Genomic DNA, 18,167 nt, shown 5'->3' with positions numbered 1-18,167 from the left:
ATCCAGAAAAATAGTGTATATACATTTGACATAGAAACTGTGCATTGGGGGAGGTTGGGTAGGTGGGGTGGGGCTGTACATTGGAGGTGGGGGGGTTGGGTAGGGGGGGGGGGGACACTGTACATTGGAATACTGACATACATTTGACATTTGAAACTGTACATTGGAGGAGGTTGGGTAGGTGGGGTGGGGTTGGGTGGGGCTGTACATTGGAATACTGACAAAGCCATGCTTGGTCTTTATTGTACAACTGGGTTAGGACATTTGTAGGGGCCAGTTTTGAATTGCAGTCTCCCGTAGGTGTTCTTTGAGAGTGTTTTTGAAGGTGGGTAGTGATTCACATTCCTTTACAGCTTTGGGTAGGGCGTTCCACATTGTTGTGGCATAATTGCGAAACGTGTTTAGTCCCTTGTTTGAGCCGAATCTGGGTTTTACATGATTTGTGGAGCTCCCTCTGGTGTTGTGATCGTGGTATTCACTGACCTTTGGGAAGTATTTTGACATGTACATGGGTACCTTGGTCGTGTAGTCTATCTTGTAGACCAGGCAGTGTGTCTAGCTGTGTAAAGTAATGGCTATCCCGGAGGCCTGTATGCTTTCCCCAACGCAGTTGTGTTTCTGCGTCTCCGATTGGCCCGTGCGTTTCTGCGCCAGTCGTGGGACCGCAAGTTTCTACACTGGTTAAGCTTAGGCGCTCTTTCGAAGTTGGTTAAGGTTAGAGTTTGTCTTAGAGCATGGCGATAGAACGCCTGCCCTTCTTTCGACGGTTAAGCTTAGGCACTCTTTCGAAGTTGGTTAAGGTTAGAGTTTGTCTTAGAGCATGGCGATAGAACGCCAGGTAGTTTGCAGGCTGTTAGACCCGGAAATAGGCGCAGAACTTGCTGTCCCACGATTGGCAACTGCGTTGGGGAAAGCATACAGGCCTCCGGGATAGCCATTACTTTACACAGCTAGACACACTGCCTGGTCTACAAGATACACTACACGACCAAGGTACCCATGTACATGTCAAAATACTTCCCAAAGGTCAGTGAATACCACGATCACAACACCAGAGGGAGCTCCACAAATCATGTAAAACCCAGATTCGGCTCAAACAAGGGACTAAACACGTTTCGCAATTATGCCACAACAATGTGGAATGCCCTACCCAAAGCTGTAAAGGAATGTGAATCACTACCCACCTTCAAAAACACTCAAAGAACACCTACGGGAGACTGCAATTCAAAACTGGCCCCTACAAATGTCCTAACCCAGTTGTACAATAAAGACCAAGCATGGCTTTGTCAGTATTCCAATGTACAGCCCCACCCAACCTCCTCCAATGTACAGTTTCTATGTCAAATGTATGTCAGTATTCCAATGTACAGTGTCCCCCCCCCCTATCCAACCCTCCCCCCCCTCCAATGTACAGCCCCACCCCACCTACCCAACCTCCCCCAATGCACAGTTTCTATGTCAAATGTATATACTTTTTCTGGATTTTTTTTAGTATCAAACAGTAATGTATTTGAAAATCTGGTATGTCATAAATGTATAGATGTAGCAGTACTGTCTATCTGTATGTTGTGTGTGTCATATGATGAATTGGCGCACATGCCACATGACCTGGCCAATCAGAGCACAAAACGGGAACGCAGAAACAACTGCGTTGGGGAAAGCATACACGCGTCCCGGAGTGATAACCGGAGTGTTGGACGTCCCGTGATGAAGACCGGGAGGATGCGACCCTCTCTGCGCCGCCCCTTTGCCTCAAATAGATCCGCTATCAGCTCTATCTTTAATCTTTCAAAATGTTCAGTTGCTATCGCTATCAGCTATCTTTAATCTTTCAAAATGTTCAGTTGCTATCGCATGCACTTATGTGTTTCACTACACACGAGTGCATGCTTACCAACTGTTCGCCTGTTTTACTGCAACACTACTATCAGACATTAGGGAGATCCCCCCTTGAATGGCCCTTCTAAGGTTTCTCTCCTCCACATTGCCTGTGGTGCATTTTTTCCTATTGCTAGGTTTTAGTGAGTTTTTCCTTACCTTCGCGTGGGGCAGGGCCGGACTGGGGAAATAATTCATACCGGGAGATATAGCCCCAGTCAGGCCACTTTTTAAGCGGGGGGTCTGGGGTCCCCCACCAGGAATTTTTTTGTTACAAAGACTTCATTTCCTGCATTCTGGTGAATTTTAGTGCATGTGAATCACAAACTAATGAGCCAACAATTGCTTAGTACAATGTACTGTTATGAACCTCAAATAAAACTGTTGTGGCACTAGCAATGCTACTCTCTCCACCTTCAAAAAGAAAAAAGCAAGAGCACAACATATTCTATTTACTATTATAATAGTTAACCACTCTCTCCACCTATTCAAACCGAGCAAGAGCACAATACCATATTCACTTTACTGATGCACTACCCATCAACAGTTAAAATAGCCCTTTACACAAACAATACTATAATAACAGTCTCTGGAGCGTAACAGAAAGAAGCATTTTGTATAAAAGTATTCTGTACTTCTGTATGACAACTAATAAAGAAACTTGAACTAACAGTAGCCACTGCCAGAATAGTGACACATGTATCGTGTGTGGTGAGCACACGCATGCATGCACAACGAAGACAGAAGATTGCGTTGTCTCAATCATTTTAACTATAAAATTAGCTCAAAGTATGAGCTCACTGACTGAAATTTCCAACAAAAAGCATCAATTGTCAAATAATATTGATCACATTAACTAGACCAGATGTTTTTGAGGAAATTAGAAAGGGAACAACAACTTAACCCTTGTGTCTGATCAGATTTTTTATTTTTTTTTTATAACTGCAGTGATTGTTTGTAGCCAATATATGTGGCAACGGTGTGTAATCTTTGAATTATCTTGGAATTATTTTGACTCTTTCATAAATTGTTTAGTCAACTTCAGACCCGATCATAACCACCATATTGTTTTTTGTAATGTCAGATTTAACAACTCCTTTCAAAAAAGTGGGAGTATTTCATTTTTAATCTGAAGTTGAATAAAATATTTATAGAAAAGTGGGAAATTATTTCAACATATCTTTTTATGGCGTTTTTCAATTTAGTCCCCTAATATGGTAAGAGTATAACACTTTAGTTTTCAGACACAAGGGTTAAATTATTTATTTGTTTCTTGGCATATTTAACATTGGGCTTTTGACGGGAGATGATGCATTGCATGGTAACGTTAGCTAGCTAACATCCACATGTTTATTTTTTATCACTGACTAACCTGCTGGTTCCTTGACCTTGATTCAAGAAAACTGTTTTATCCCTCTCTCTTTCTTCCACTGTCCATCTTGAAATCAACGTTAATCGACTTTCGCTCTACTGTATCTCTCCCGAGTCCCTCACTACCTGGCTCACTGCCTGGCTGTTATTCTGCATCTGAGTGCCACCTGCCATTCCATTCGCCGCCTCCGCTGTCAATCAGTTGTATCGCCTGGTCCCGCCTCCACCAATCACAAGCGGCAGCACGGCTCCATTTGTGTGTGTGATCCGCGAGAGGGAGAGAGTCAGATAGTTCTCCAACTCTGTCGCAGACAGTGAAATCCTGGTTGTTCCCCACCCACCTAGGTTATCCAACTATCGCGCCGCCACAACTAGAAACAATGGCATGGCAAAAAAAATCAAAGATTATAATAATTTTTTTTTTTTATATATAATGTATTTTTCTTTTTGTATCTGTGCAGGCCAGGCCACCGGGAAAACTCCCGGTGCTCCCGATGGCCAGTCCGGGCCTGGCGTGGGGTATGTCTGGGAGTGTTGCATTCATTTATTTTGCATTTATTTAAAAATGTTTGCACTTTATGGTGTTCTTGTTTTGTTCTTGACTTAGTGATGTTTCTTCTGAAGCATTGAACAATGTGATCCTAGTTTGTTTGTTGTGTACCTTGTGTAAGACAGGGTCCTATAATCAAATGTGAAATGCTGCTTATTTGTCTGAAAAACCAAATATAATTTCCCTGTTTTCCCCATGGGCGTCGCCATTTTGTTGCTGACGTCACGGTGTTGGTTTGGTCTGGCTCCTGCTGGTTAGCTGCCTAGTAAACATGGAGTGTCAGTAAATGCAACGTTGCCTACCAAAACAACGGGACAGCAGTGTTTTTTTTGTATTGCTCCTGGCTGTTCAAACTAATTTTACCATGTGAAAGAGAGGAAAGTTGGTTCATTGGTTCAAGTTGGGGCATTTAGCTACCTAGCTCCAGTTCAACCACCGTCGCGGGGCATTTAGCTAGCCGCAGCCGGGATTCAAAGCCAACTAGCCGGCTAACCCAGCTCGCTAAATGCTGCATGTAGCTAGTTAGCTGAACTGGAGCTAGGTAGCCAGGTAGCTAAATGCCCCGCGACGGTGGTTGAACTGGAGCTAGGTAGCTAAATGCCCCGCGATGGTGGTTGAACTGGAGCTAGGTAGCCAGGTAGCTAAATGCCCCGCGACGGTGGTTGAACTGGAGCTAGGTAGCTAAATGCCCCGCGATGGTGGTTGAACTGGAGCTAGGTAGCCAGGTAGCTAAATGCCCCGCAACGGTGGTTGAACTGGAGCTAGGTAGCCAGGTAGCTAAATGCCCCGCGACGGTGGTTGAACAACACTGTTTTTTTCACTGGTAGTTTGTGGAAATGAACCAACTTTCCTCTCTTTCACACGGTAAAATTAGTTTGAACAGCCAGGAGCAATACAAAAAGAACCACCGCGGTCCCGTTGTTTGGTAAGCAACGTTGCATTTATTGACACCCCATGTTTACTAGGCAGCTAACCAGTAGGAGCCAGACCAAACCAACACCGTGACGTCACCAAACAAAATGGCGGCGCCCATGTTGATAAATGCTTCAAAAAAGGACATAACGTTTTTTCTTAGAAACTGCTTATTTTTATAACATGATTTTTTCGGTGGCTTATCTAAATACTAATTTGATGCTATGACTGTTTATATCGCTATGCTTCATCTCCCCTTTAAAGAAGACGTGTCCAGCCCATGGGGACATTAACACTTTGAGTGCCACGGACGAGAAATCTCATTAGTTCATGCCAACCGTTGAGTGCCACCCAACGAGAGATCTTGTTTAATTGTTTTTTTTTTATTAGCGATTTCCATTCATATTTCATCAATCTAGCCTCACGTTTGGTCTGGAACTCTCTGAGCTCCATTGGGAAAATACCGCCCCCTATCGTCTCTCCGCGTGGTATTGCAGCCTTTGGAATGGAGTCAATGAAAACGGATGTAGTAAAAAAATTCCGGAATCCACATTTTACTTCTCAGGCAAGTAACCCGAGCCGATCGGATTCATTGTGGACCATGAGAACAGCGTGGAATCGGTGTTTCGACCACCCAGCGTTGGATCAATAAACGCGATCGATATTTGTAATGGCGATCAGGAATTGGAATAATCTTTGGAGAACATCTGATCTGAGGTAAGGAATGTATTTTACCAGTCTTGGGATAATCTGAGTTTTTTTCACCTATATATCCATATGTGTATGTGTGTGCGATCAGGAAATAAGAATATATTTTTCAGCCCGCTTTTATAGCGTGCATAAGTACACATATACTATCGATAATCTAGCGTTTATTTGAAAACGATTCATAAATAGGCCAAAAGATTACATGTTGTGTATTCCAGTAAAGGGCGATTATCACAGAATCTTTATATTTTCCTGAAACTTTAAAAAAACAAGTTTTTCAAAATGTTATAAAACGGAAATGAACAGATTAAAAAACAATCAGTTTTGACAATGTTGACTGCAAACAAGTCATTGATAAGCGACGGCCATATTACACATAGCCATAATTAACACTTTGGCTGCCATGGGTTAAATTCATTATCAACCGTAGGTTGCCGGCTCTATTTGTCTATAGAGAAAGTCCCCTTCTTTGCAGGGCTATAACTTTTTAAATTCTATTGCTACATTGCCATTATTAGGGCCCATTCAAAGTCCTATATGTATTGTTCATTGTGTAGCAACGTTAAACTTTTTCATTCACATATTCATAGTAAAGTATGGTCTAATGTATAAGTATGTTTTCATCTCTTTCTGCAGCTTTCTCCAGAACGTGATCTATAGCCCCAAATACATTATATTGATGATGCAATACAGTTTTATGGCAATCAGCGCGATATAAAAAATTCCAACTAGACGTACTTCTAGAAGTTACTACACGTCATCTGATGTTGACCGGATGGGCTAGGGGGCGTTTATAATTCCGTGGGCAGCGTTATACCAATCATCTAATGTGGGTCAAATGTTGATAATAGCAGTTAGTATCGAAGACGGTAACTTTACACGCTAAAACTCACCCCAGTCTCCGCGCGCCGTTGGGCGATCATCGTAGAGTAGAAATTTTACCATTATGGGATGTCGATTTACCCGGTCCATCTCCAGCTTGTATAATGGTATATACGTCCAAATCATGTTGTTTATCAAGTTATTGGCAATCGATCGCTATGTAGTGCGTCGAGATCGAGTCCCGGAACCTATAGCTAGTGCCCGGAAGTAATACGGCCGACCAGCACAATCTCCATAGCACTTCCTGTTAAGCGATTGCGCCGATCGGCCACCAGATGGCACTCCTGAACCGCCAGAGAGCTCAGTGGGTCCTCCTGGTGGATCTCAGGCCAGCGGAGGGGAAATATGAATCCGATCCCAGATTTTTGAAATATTGATATTAAAGACGCTGTAAAGCGTCTTCGGCAACTTGAGCATGGCCGGGAATGACGTGTTTAGGCGTTTTCCGGCAGCCAAAGTGTTAAGATAGTTTATGCGTTCACAAATATGAGAGCTCCATCATTGAAGTGGGTGGTGGCATGCAGCGGCTTTTAAACCACCAGACCCGTGGCATCCAAAGTGTTAACGTGTGTTGTCGGGCCTTACAAATAAATTTGATTTGAAATTTGATTTGTTACATCCAGATATTTACGACATACAAGATATACAAATGTACAACAGTAGTTTAAGAGACAGTTTCTAAAAGAGAGTACCGTATATACAATTGAGGGGGAGGAAAACAGATCGCTTCTTGGCCCTGTTTCAACGCATGATTTACAAAATGCCAGAACAATAGTGTGGGTACTGTATTGGGGGGGGGTAAATTAATTTATTAAAATGTATTTTCTACAATTGTTAATATTTGCAGTAGATTTGTATTCTCTTTACATATACATGCGAATAATTATTATATTGTAATTATTATTTATATCAAGAGAACCTAGAAGTAAAAAGTTAATATGTACTACCACTACCAGTACCATGTAATACACTGCAGTACTCTGTATTAACCTGCAATACCATGGTCATATTCTGTTGCATCATGTAGTACGCTATACTGCCATGTAGTACTACTGTATATGCTTTATTATAGTCTCACCCATTAATTTTCTATTTGACTGACATACTGTATGAATATAAAGAACATGACTAAGATTTGATTAAACTTGTGCTACAAAACACAAAATGTCACGAGTTTGATACCAAAAACCTTTTTATATACAAGCATAAACACTGAAGAAGACATTCGTTATAATTTACATGGTATGCAGAGCAAGCTTCATGGTCCTTCTGATGTAAGCTGCCTGTAAGTAATGTAAACAGTCTGCGTGTGGGTGAGTTGCGTCATTACACTGTCGGCAGCTGAGTACTAGTACTGTCCCATTTCGTAGTGCAATTCACCCCTTGTGGCTCCGCTCTGAAGGGTGACTCGAGGGGTAGGGCCAAGGGGAGGAATGGGACGCAGCATTAGTCTACGTTCACACTGCTGACCTCTGACCCCTGTCACTGAAAATATAAATGACAGTACTGTTGTTGTTGTACTTAATTCAGTGTTAGCAGTGAGGAATCTAAACCATTTACCTTTTTTTATGACTTATTTACCATTTAAACAAAAATAAGTAATAAAAAAACATACATTTGGGTTTTGAACTGAAAATGGCCTGTGGGGGCTTTTATTTACAAATCAACTTGCATACAGTACTTTCTGTAGTACAGTAGATGGCAGCATTGTTTTAAAAGGTGAAACCATAGTCAGAAAAGGTTGTATGTCAGAACTACAAATCCCAAGACCTTTTGTCACCAAGTCCAGGGGTCAGCACTGGATTAAAGGTGAGGAGACGCAACCTGAATACAGTGGCCGAGATTGGCCAACAAATTAGCATAACAAAAGTGTGGCGCTAGCGTTACGTCTTGTCTAAATGGGGACATATGGTACAATTTAAGATTTTTATGATAAAGGTTTATCATTAATTTGTAAGAAACCTCAGTGAAAACAGCGCAGGGTAAGTTATATATATTTTTTTTAATCTACTTTTTCTCCCCATTTTTCTATTTTTTCTCCCATCCCAATTTCGTATTATACAATTCTTCCCTCCCCTGTCTCGAACGTTGCTAGACCATGCCTCCCACTGGTCGGCTGCAGTGAGGACCAAGCCTTGCATCACGTGTCCCCTCCGGTACACGAGGAGGCAGCCGTCGCATCTTTTCACCTGTACAGCGCGATCTCTCAGCGGCGAGGAGTAGCACGTGGGAGGCTCATGCTGCCCCCGATACTTTCCTGATTCTGCTGTACAGGCGCACCAACCGACCTGTAGGAGTCGCTGTCCACAACGTCCGATCCCCACCCCCTAATACTGCCAATTGTATTAGTATGAACGACCAGCCAAGCCGGAAGCAACGCAGAGAGCTGGGCTCGAACCCAGCATCTCCTGCGTTAGTGGCGAGCGCCTTGCCCACTGCGCCACTTAGCCGCTCTAGGGTAAGTTATATTCGATATTGTTGTGAAAATATGATAGAATCCTAGCCAAATGTGACAGAATTTGGACACCGTAGGCGTTAAATCAATAGTGTATAAAGTCTACATTCCCTTAGCTAAGGGCTCAACGTTACAAAAGAAAAAGTTTAACAACACGAGCCCATCTGGGGTGGCAAGGCACACCAAGGCGTAGTCGCAACTCCCCGCTCTCTGGACCACGTCTCTGAACGAAGACCTGTCCTGCAGATCACCTCCCAAGTCACTCTCCACTGGGCCCAATGCAGCAGAAATGCCCTGATAAAGAAACAAACAAACAAAAACCACAAACAATTTGTCAACATGAGTGGAAAGGTCAATGAAGAAGCAGAGCACTGAACAAAGAATAATAAACCTTAATTCAATGCAAGTTAATATTGTGTAATACAACATCAGGGTTCCCACGCTTGCCTTGAAAACATTTTCCACGCTACCTCCTGATTTTCCAGGTACCATATTAAGTGATGATCTATAGGCCCCTGAAGCTTTCCGCCCCCATCCGCGCCCCCCTCCCCTCACACACAACCCCCTAGGACACCCGACTACTTACTTGATTTAAAAGATGTGCCAGTCAAGTCTACATTGTAAATGCTTAGAGATGATGTCTTATTGATAATATCAATGCATGAAATAATGCAACAAGCTGTAGATGAACAAATTTTTTTTGAACTGGAACTTTGAGACACATGAGCACTGGGATTGATACATGTTCTCTCATCCTGTCCTCTTCTCTCCACACCTCCCCTCTTGTGTCTGCTCCTGTCTTCTCTTCCTACTCTTCTCAACTCCTCTTCACTCTTCTCCCTTTTCCTGTCATCCTCTACTCTCTTATCATCCTCTCTTCTCCCCTATTCTCTTCCTCCCTCCCTCCTTCTGTGCCTTCCTGGCTCCTCCCCCTCTCCACTCCTATTCCTCCTCCTCTCTACAGTCTGAAGATATGAATGGTCATGATCAATGATTTTTCAAAAAAAATTCCCATTTAGTAGTATCATTCTTTTTAAAGAAAAAAACAAAAAATCACAAAATAGTTAAAAGTGATATAAGAATGAATGTTACAAAACAAGACTAGACTGGTCATGTCAACTAGTATAGAAGTAATGTCACAGCCTAATGTGAAAATGTATTGGTAGTTAGCAAGCTGAATGTTGGCTAGCAATATTGTACTGCATGTGCTTGCTAACCATCATTAATGAATGCAAATTCAAAACAAACTCCCCTAAATGTGGTGAAGAACACGGTTTTAGGAAAAGTCAATGAGTGGGGATCAAACATAGTTCTAGTATTTTAAAAGCAAGGTAAAAATTACCTCAACAATTCTAGTGTAAGCTGCTAGCTAGAAAGTTGCTAGCTAGCTAGCTAGCTAGTTAGCAATATTGCACTGCTTACTAACTAATGTTGATAAACCCAGGTTTACCACACAGTTAAAACACAGCTACTTGCATAAGAAGTTTCACTGTAGATGTCAAGGCTCCTGTGTTGGCTGGGAAATGCATGTATTTGACCCTTCTATTGAGATTGCGAGTAACGGTTCTCGGTTATTATTCCCGAAGTCCACCAATCCTAAACTAAACTTTTAAAGTCACCAGGTTGCCTGCATCAAATTCCAACATCCAATATACCAGATATGATGCCAAGAGCCTACAACATGGGATCATCCATTTCCATCTACAGTAAAAAGCTGTTCACCATGTAAAGGGTTTTTATAAACTCATCTTAATTATGTGTTCAATAGTTTCATTTTATTACTATTTTACACATCATCCAATAACATTTTCCAGGACAACTGTTTCAATTTCCATGTAAGTGTTCAATTTTGCTCAGTTTCCATGACTTTTCCAAACCTGGAAAATGAAAAAATGAATTCCATGTTTTCCAGGTACCGTGGGAACATTCTCTTTTTGCATAAAATCTTCTTTTTCTTTAGTCGTTACAGATATGTAGCTTCCAGAAGCTTTGTGAGCTGGTACTTGGGGTTTCTGGGGCGCAGGGCATAAAAAAATATATTGTTTGGTTCCTGTTGGTTGTCAGTTAAGGCCATGAGTAGGTAGGGAATTTATTTTATTACATTTTTTTATTTTATCTCTTCCCACGGCGACTATGGATAGGGAATTTCTTTATTTAATTAAAATGTTCACGACAACATGGATGCATTTACTCTGCCAGCATGTTTAATATCCATAATACTAAAGGTTTGACTAAGATTTTTATGAAACTTTGTTGTAAAAATCATATATTTTTTTAAACTCATAAAATAAATTGGGTCGCACCTAAATCGGCAGGGTCGGTCGGCAACCGGAACCAAACCATTATTTTTGTTAGGCCCAGGGGGGTGAGGGTAGTTATCCCTTCATGTGGTCCTAGGGCTGTCCCCGACTAAGGATTTGGATGGTCGACTATGATTGGCCAAAATTTGCCGTTAGTCGACTATTGGTCGACTAAAAAAATAAAAAAGTATAATATTTAAAAAAAAAATATATATAAAAAAATTTATTTTTATTTTGTATCATTCCATTTGGGCTGTGGAGGGTGCTTAATGTCTGAAGGAGTCGACTGGAGGCTTCTTGTCCTCTGCAAAAGCATGCAATTGGTCCACTGATGGATACATCTTGATATTTGTCTAGTCTAGTGTGTTCATTAGATGGGTGAAATCCTCTTTCAGTGCCTCTGTGCCGGTTTTCGTAGGCAGTTAGCCTCTGGTATGCGTGCCATTAGTGTTAGCCATGCTTCTAGGCCTATTTTCTTTTGGAAAGAATGATAATTTTTTTTTTTTAATATATATTCGACTAAGAGGTTGGCCAGTCGACTACGGCTCCTTTCGACCGATTAGTCGACTAATCGACTAATAGGGGTCAGCCCTTGGTCCTACACATACACACGGAATACCCAGACGATGATGGTACCTACACTGGCTTCAGACCGCCCCTCGGATGAAGCGCGACACATATCCCGCAATGGCATCCTCCTTTGAAGGCCTGGGAAAATGTGTGGACAGATGCTCGGGGATGGGAATCTTCTGCACCTCCTCCAGATAACGTGCCGGTTCACGGATGACGCTCTCAAACAGGAGCTCCATGAGCTCGTTCACATAGCCTGTCAATGAGAAATACAATGTCATGTTAAAAATGTTTAGCTTATTCCGTTACTAAATAAATCTGGATGTTTTACTTACTGAATGTTGGATCAGTCTTGGTTGGTTTGAGACTGTATCCCCCCTTCCTTGCCTTGGGAAAGGTCACCTTGAAGGAAGGGTCGCCGGAGGTGGAATTCTCATTGAAATGCATTGCAGATAGGTAGAGTCTGAAACAACAATTAATATAAGCAATATATTCCTAATAGGTCTAGTAGGTCATATATTTTCTACATAATGAGTGATTGATTACACATCAGGAGTCCATAGTTAGTTGTTTGTACACAATCTAAATTACCTGCAAAGCATTCCAAGGAATGTATACACCACGTTCTTCGGTGCGAAACGTAGGATGACACTGTGAAAGGCCTCCAGTGAAGACGTCTGGTGTGGACTCAGTTTAGAGACGTCCTTCAGGATCCTCTTGTTTGTAAGCACCTTCTCGAGCCTGAAGGAAGCCTTTGATCCTAAAAGGTCAAAAGAAATTGCATTCAGAGTACAGATATTTAGTGTATCTATGCAAACAATAGATAATTAAAAATCTTATTTTAAATAATATAAAGAATAAAATAATGAAAGATAAAAATTGTAAATTAAATTTTGATAGTGTGTAGTGTGACTATAAGTAATGTAGAAAATCTGTTAAGTACCACTAAAAACAAACCACCAGGTGTTGATGGTCTTGACGGGAAACTTCTGAAATTGGTCCCCGATTTAATTGCCCCTGCTATCTGTCATATTATAAATCAATCCTTTAGTGAATGTTTGTATCCGCAACAGTGGAAAACTGCCAAAGTAATACTACTGCCAAAACATTTGAAATTGCCATTCGCAGGATCTAATAGTCGTCCCATAAGTTTACTGCCAGTTTTAAGTAAACTGATGGAAAGAATAGTAAGTGAACAGATTAAATGCTATTTTTCTTTTAACACATTAACCACTGATTTTCAACATGCATATCGTGAAGGACATTCAACAGCGACTGCTTTAACCCAAATGACAGATGATTGGCTGATGGAGATAAAAAGAAAATAGTTGGCGCTGTCTTGCTTGATTTTACTGGAGCATTCGACATCATTGATCACAAATTCTTACTTAAAAAACTTGAATGTTATGGTTTCTCCTTATCTGCATTATCTTGGAGTCAAACTTATTTAGCAAACCGGAAACAAATATTTTTTTTATTTTTATTTTTTTTAATGGGAGTTACTCAGAAGTTAAAACGGTAAGGTGTGGAGTACCCCAAGGAAGTTGGCTTGGGCCTTTGCTCTACACCATATTTACAAATGACATGCCTCTTGTCCTAAATAAGTCCTATATTTCAATGTATGCAGATAATTCAACAATTTACACATCTGCCTCTACAGCCAATGAATTAAATACGGTCCTAAAGGCAGAGTTGCAATCAGTGATGGAATGGATAAAGAATAACAAACTAGTTCTAAACATATCAAAGACAAGTAGCATCATTTTCGGTTCAAACCATACTCTAAGAACGAACCCAGTCTTGAAACTTTTAATAAGTGATGTGGTAATTAATCAAGTCCAGGAGACTAAACTCCTAGGAGTAACATTAGACAGTAAATTGTCATGGTCACACCATATAATTTACTTTTCAAGGGCCGCCATGTAACATCAATTGTATTGTTTACAGTAGAAGTGTGACGTTCAAATTCCACAGACCATGTCCCAAAGAAAATGTATAAGTGGTGTTCTTTTTTGAGACGCGGTTGTTTGGAAATCTGAGCATTGACAAAATTTGTTCTGTGTTTGTTTCCATAAGGATTCATTTGTCACAATTTAGAATATCAGACTCACAATGTTTGTATAGAAATATGCTAGAAATCCCCCAGAAACACAGGCCTACATCTAAGGCCATGGTTACACTGGGGTAAAACAGCAACGTTGTATTTTCGAATGATTACGTTTGCATGACCAAGTTAAAAAGAAACGCCGTTTTGGCAGGAAAACGCGTTTTCCTAGTGGCAACGCTGAAAGGGTGTTTTCGTTTTGGAAACTCGCCGACAATGGTGCCATGTAATTTGTGCAAGCCGGATACGGAGCAGTTTCTTGCCCAACACCCATGCGCAGTAGTAAACACAGACGCCAAATTCTCCCCTGGCTGGACCTATACAGGATATCAGCTGCGTCCTCCTCAGATTGCCTGTAGCTGCGGCTAAACTAAGATCATGTGTTGTCAAGTTATTGTTATAAGGAACCCAGACCAAAACTACAACAGTCTGCATTCCCTTAACACATCCTGCGCCAAGGACGGCGAAAACCGTGTTTGCCCGCCAGGAACGGCGAAAGCCGTTTTTGATATCAATATTTCATTTTTTTCGCCATGGCATTCATAATTCATCCAGCCTCCCTCCGGGACCCAGCTAGACCCTATTCTGATATTGCAACGCCTCAATACCGCCGCCTGGTGGATGGTCGGGCGAGTTACACTCTCACCAAAACCAGAAGTGCCGATCGGTGCATCTAGGAAATCCCTCCGGCAGTACTATCTTGTTACGTGGGTCCAGACAGACACTGGCGTGTATTTGGATCACTTCCATAACTCATCAATATGATTTCGGCGTTTATTGCGCCATACAAACCGGAAATTGATCTAGGAGATCGGCGTCAAATAAGTGGGATCTTTTACCTCCAGTATCATCGGCGAACGGTAAGAGGAATATAACGTTATTTTCAACCCGATTGTGCATTTCTCTGTTTGCAATCCATCTGGTCAATATATCAACCCATACTAAATAAAGCCGTTACTGACGATAAAAGAATTATAAACGACCCCCCCCCTTTCCTTCACGCATGATGAAGCATAATGTATACCGATCATATACATTTGAATTTTATATAACGTGTATAGGAAAGAAACGCCAATCGATTATCCATCATATGCGTCAGGGCCTATAACTCTCTCCCATTACAGAAGCCGAGACCCTGACACTGGTAACGTCGAACCGTCCGACTACATGCCAGCTGGACCAGCTACCCTCCCCACTCCTCCAGACCATAGCACCGGACATCCTCCCATTCCTAACTGCAACCATCAACTCCTCACTCAACTCGGGGGTGGTCCCCACCTCCCTAAAACAAGCCAGAGTCACGCCCCTCGTAAAAAAACCAACCCTGAACCCCACCGTCATAGCCAACTATCGTCCTGTCTCTCTTCTCTCCTTTCTTTCTAAAACACTTGAACGTGCTGTATCCAACCAACTTACTGCTTATCTCTTACAGAATGACCTCCTAGACCCCAATCAGTCTGGCTTCCGGACTGGCCACTCCACAGAAACGGCCCTCATTGCGGTCACAGAGGCACTTCACTTAGCAAAAGCGAAAGGCCTCTCTGTCCTGATTCTCCTAGATCTATCTGCAGCAGGGTTTCCGTTAGAAAAAATTGTTGTCGGTCTCCGTGACCTGCAAGATTTCAATCTACCGGACAAATGAGATTAATTCCGGTCATAGTTTAGAATAAAGAATGTCATCCTCAAGGCATGTAGATTTATAATATTATTACTTAAAACTAGGCTACTTTTGCGTATACAGTCATTAATTAATATATTCCAAATAAAATAAGTCCCTCGATACTCCGTGCTGCTGCTGACTTGAACTAAAATAGACCGCGTATGTGGGCAGTCGGTCCGACACTAAACAGCAGTCTGTTATAATCACATTTTTATGAGCTAACGAATTCCGTTATATTGGACATTTGTATTAATTATATCAAGCGAAGAACTGAGAAAGCAGAGAGACGGCAACATTATCGTGGTTTGCGTGACGACTCTCTCCACCTCGCAACGACTTATTTGCAAAGAGTATGGCGCTGCAGAGAAGCTGATTTAGCTGTTATTGGCTCTTTTCTGGGAACCGCACAACAGCGCCCCCCACCCAACATTGGCTGAAAATGGCCGAATTGGAGTACTGATGGAATACTGCATTGTGCCGTTGCCTCTCTGGCTCTGCAGCTTCACATGCACTCGCACACCCAGCACTAAGCTCTCGCCGACAACGTCGTTGTCATTATTAGAAGCAACGAGGAAACAAATGTAATGATCGTTTCGTTCATCGCATAGGCTATTTAATTTTAGCCTATTTTAATACAATTCAAATAATCAAATTGTGCTTAGACTCAGGGAATTATTTTCACCGGACATTAAGACCGGAGATATTAAATAAGTCGGACTTCAACAGATTTTGCCGGTCAAAAACCGGTAATTACCGGCTAACGGAAACGCTGATCTGCAGCCTTCGACACAGTCAACCATCAGATCCTCCTCGCGGCCCTCGCAGGAATGGGAGTGGCTGGATCTGCGCTGACATGGCTGACATCATACCTCAACGACCGCTCCTACCAAGTGTCATGGAGAGGGACTCTGTCGGCCACCCGCCCCCTCCGGACGGGTGTCCCCCAGGGCTCGGTCCTAGGACCCCTTCTCTTCTCCCTCTACACTAAATCACTGGGTAACATTATCACGTCTCATGGCTTCTCATATCATTGTTATGTCGATGATACTCAACTCTTCCTCTCCTTCCCTCCCTCAGATATCCACGTCTCTGAGCGGATCTCGGCCTGTCTGTCCGACATCTCCGTCTGGATGACGACCAACCACCTCAAACTGAACCTAAGCAAAACAGAATTGCTCCACCTGCCGGCCAAATCCTCGCCCCTGACCGACCTCTCCATCACAGTCGAGAATGCAGCTGTGACCGCGTCCCCGACCGCCAAGAACCTTGGTGTTGTCCTCGACGACCAGTTGAACTTCTCTGCTCACATCGCAGCGACAACCAGAACCTGCAGATTCCTCCTGAGCAACGTCAGAAGGATACGCCCCTTCCTGACAAAAGAAGCCACCCAACTCCTCGTCCAATCAACAGTCATCTCCCGCCTCGACTACTGCAACGCACTGCTAGCTGGCCTCCCAGCCACTGCCACCAAGCCTCTTCAACTCATTGAAAACGCAGCGGCCCGCCTGATCTCAAACCTACCGAAGTCGGCCCATGTCACCCCACTTCTTAGGGACCTGCACTGGCTCCCCATTGCTGCACGTATCCGCTTCAAGGCCCTCGACCTAGCATACCGTGCGGCAAAGGGAACCGCTCCCGCCTACCTCCGGTCAATGGTCTCTAACTACACACCCTCAAGACCCCTACGCTCTGCATCTTCTGGCCGCCTCAGACCTACTCCTATCCAAGCTCCCGGAGGGTCATCAAAGAGAAGCCGCCTATTCTCAGTCCTTGCCCCACAATGGTGGAATGAACTACCCATCCCAGTTAGGACAGCCGAATCCCGTCCAATCTTTCGCCGTCGACTAAATACTCACTTCTTCAACCATTATCTGAAATGATTTAAAAAAAAAAATCTAATCCTGACTAACCTTACTGTCATGCACTTGTCCTAATAAACTAACCTACACTGTAACATGCAACACTTGATGAACATTGTTACTCAGCTGATAGAGTTGTACCCTTCTTGCTGTCTTGTCGTACAGAACTTGTAAGTCGCTTTGGATAAAAGCGTCAGCTAAATGACTAAATGTAAATGTAAAGTCACGTTCTAGGAATTACTGCAGAAAAGCTTAAAAACATACTTATATTCTAGACGGTATTTTTGTATGAATGTATGAAAAAATATAACGTTCCCACATCGATAGAACGATAGATAATCGATGTTGAATGGGCCATAGTAATGTCAATATAGCAATAAAATTTAAAAAGTTATAGCCCTGCAAAGAAGGTAAACATCTCCATAGGCTTTCTACGGTGGCAGACTGGGTACTTTGACGGGTATAACCCATGGCGGAGAATGTGTTAACAATTGTTTGTATTGAGCCGTATTGTATTGTACCTAGGGCTGTAACGGTACACAGAAGCCACGGTTCGGTACGTACCTCGGTATTGGGGTCATGGTTCGGTACAACAGAAGATTTTTTTTTATGTAATAATTATTAATATACTTTTTTTTATATTATATTTATGATAATTATTATTATTAAATTGAATAATTTTCTATAGGCTTGCTGTGGTAATTAGTGATACTGGTGTCATTCTGTGTTCAGGCATCCACTTGCTTACTGCCCCTTTAAACTTATCCTTGCTAAGTTTCAGTTTCACTTCCAGAGAGAATTTTACTTCACAACCAGACTGAATACTAGAGAACAGATGACATATTACAACAATGGCAGAGTATTATTTGGATTTAAACAGTGGAGCTCAGATGATCTGTCCGGAAAAGCATGTTTCTT

At 42.3% G+C, this 18,167-nt stretch overlaps 1 protein-coding gene across 1 annotated transcript in view; it reads right to left on the bottom strand.

Moving 5' to 3' along the window:
* Nucleotides 1-7,518: 7,518 nt before the first annotated feature.
* LOC311235485 (uncharacterized protein) overlaps nucleotides 7,519-18,167 on the bottom strand; it is a gene marked incomplete at its 5' end in the record, with an annotated part of 45,585 nt that continues 34,936 nt past the window's right edge. The window contains 4 exons of the mRNA XM_084322948.1: nucleotides 7,519-9,050; nucleotides 11,697-11,882; nucleotides 11,962-12,089; nucleotides 12,218-12,386. Coding sequence (XP_084179074.1) covers nucleotides 11,704-11,882; nucleotides 11,962-12,089; nucleotides 12,218-12,386 — 476 coding nt within the window. The 3' untranslated portion in view covers nucleotides 7,519-9,050; nucleotides 11,697-11,703. The remainder of the gene's footprint in view (nucleotides 9,051-11,696; nucleotides 11,883-11,961; nucleotides 12,090-12,217; nucleotides 12,387-18,167) is intronic.

Source organism: Notolepis coatsorum (genome assembly GCF_963971535.1).
Source record: "Notolepis coatsorum genome assembly, chromosome: 10".
NCBI classification, from domain to species: domain Eukaryota; kingdom Metazoa; phylum Chordata; class Actinopteri; order Aulopiformes; family Paralepididae; genus Notolepis; species Notolepis coatsorum.
Note: the sequence above shows the minus strand (reverse complement) of the source record. Positions and strands in the feature narration are given on the sequence as shown.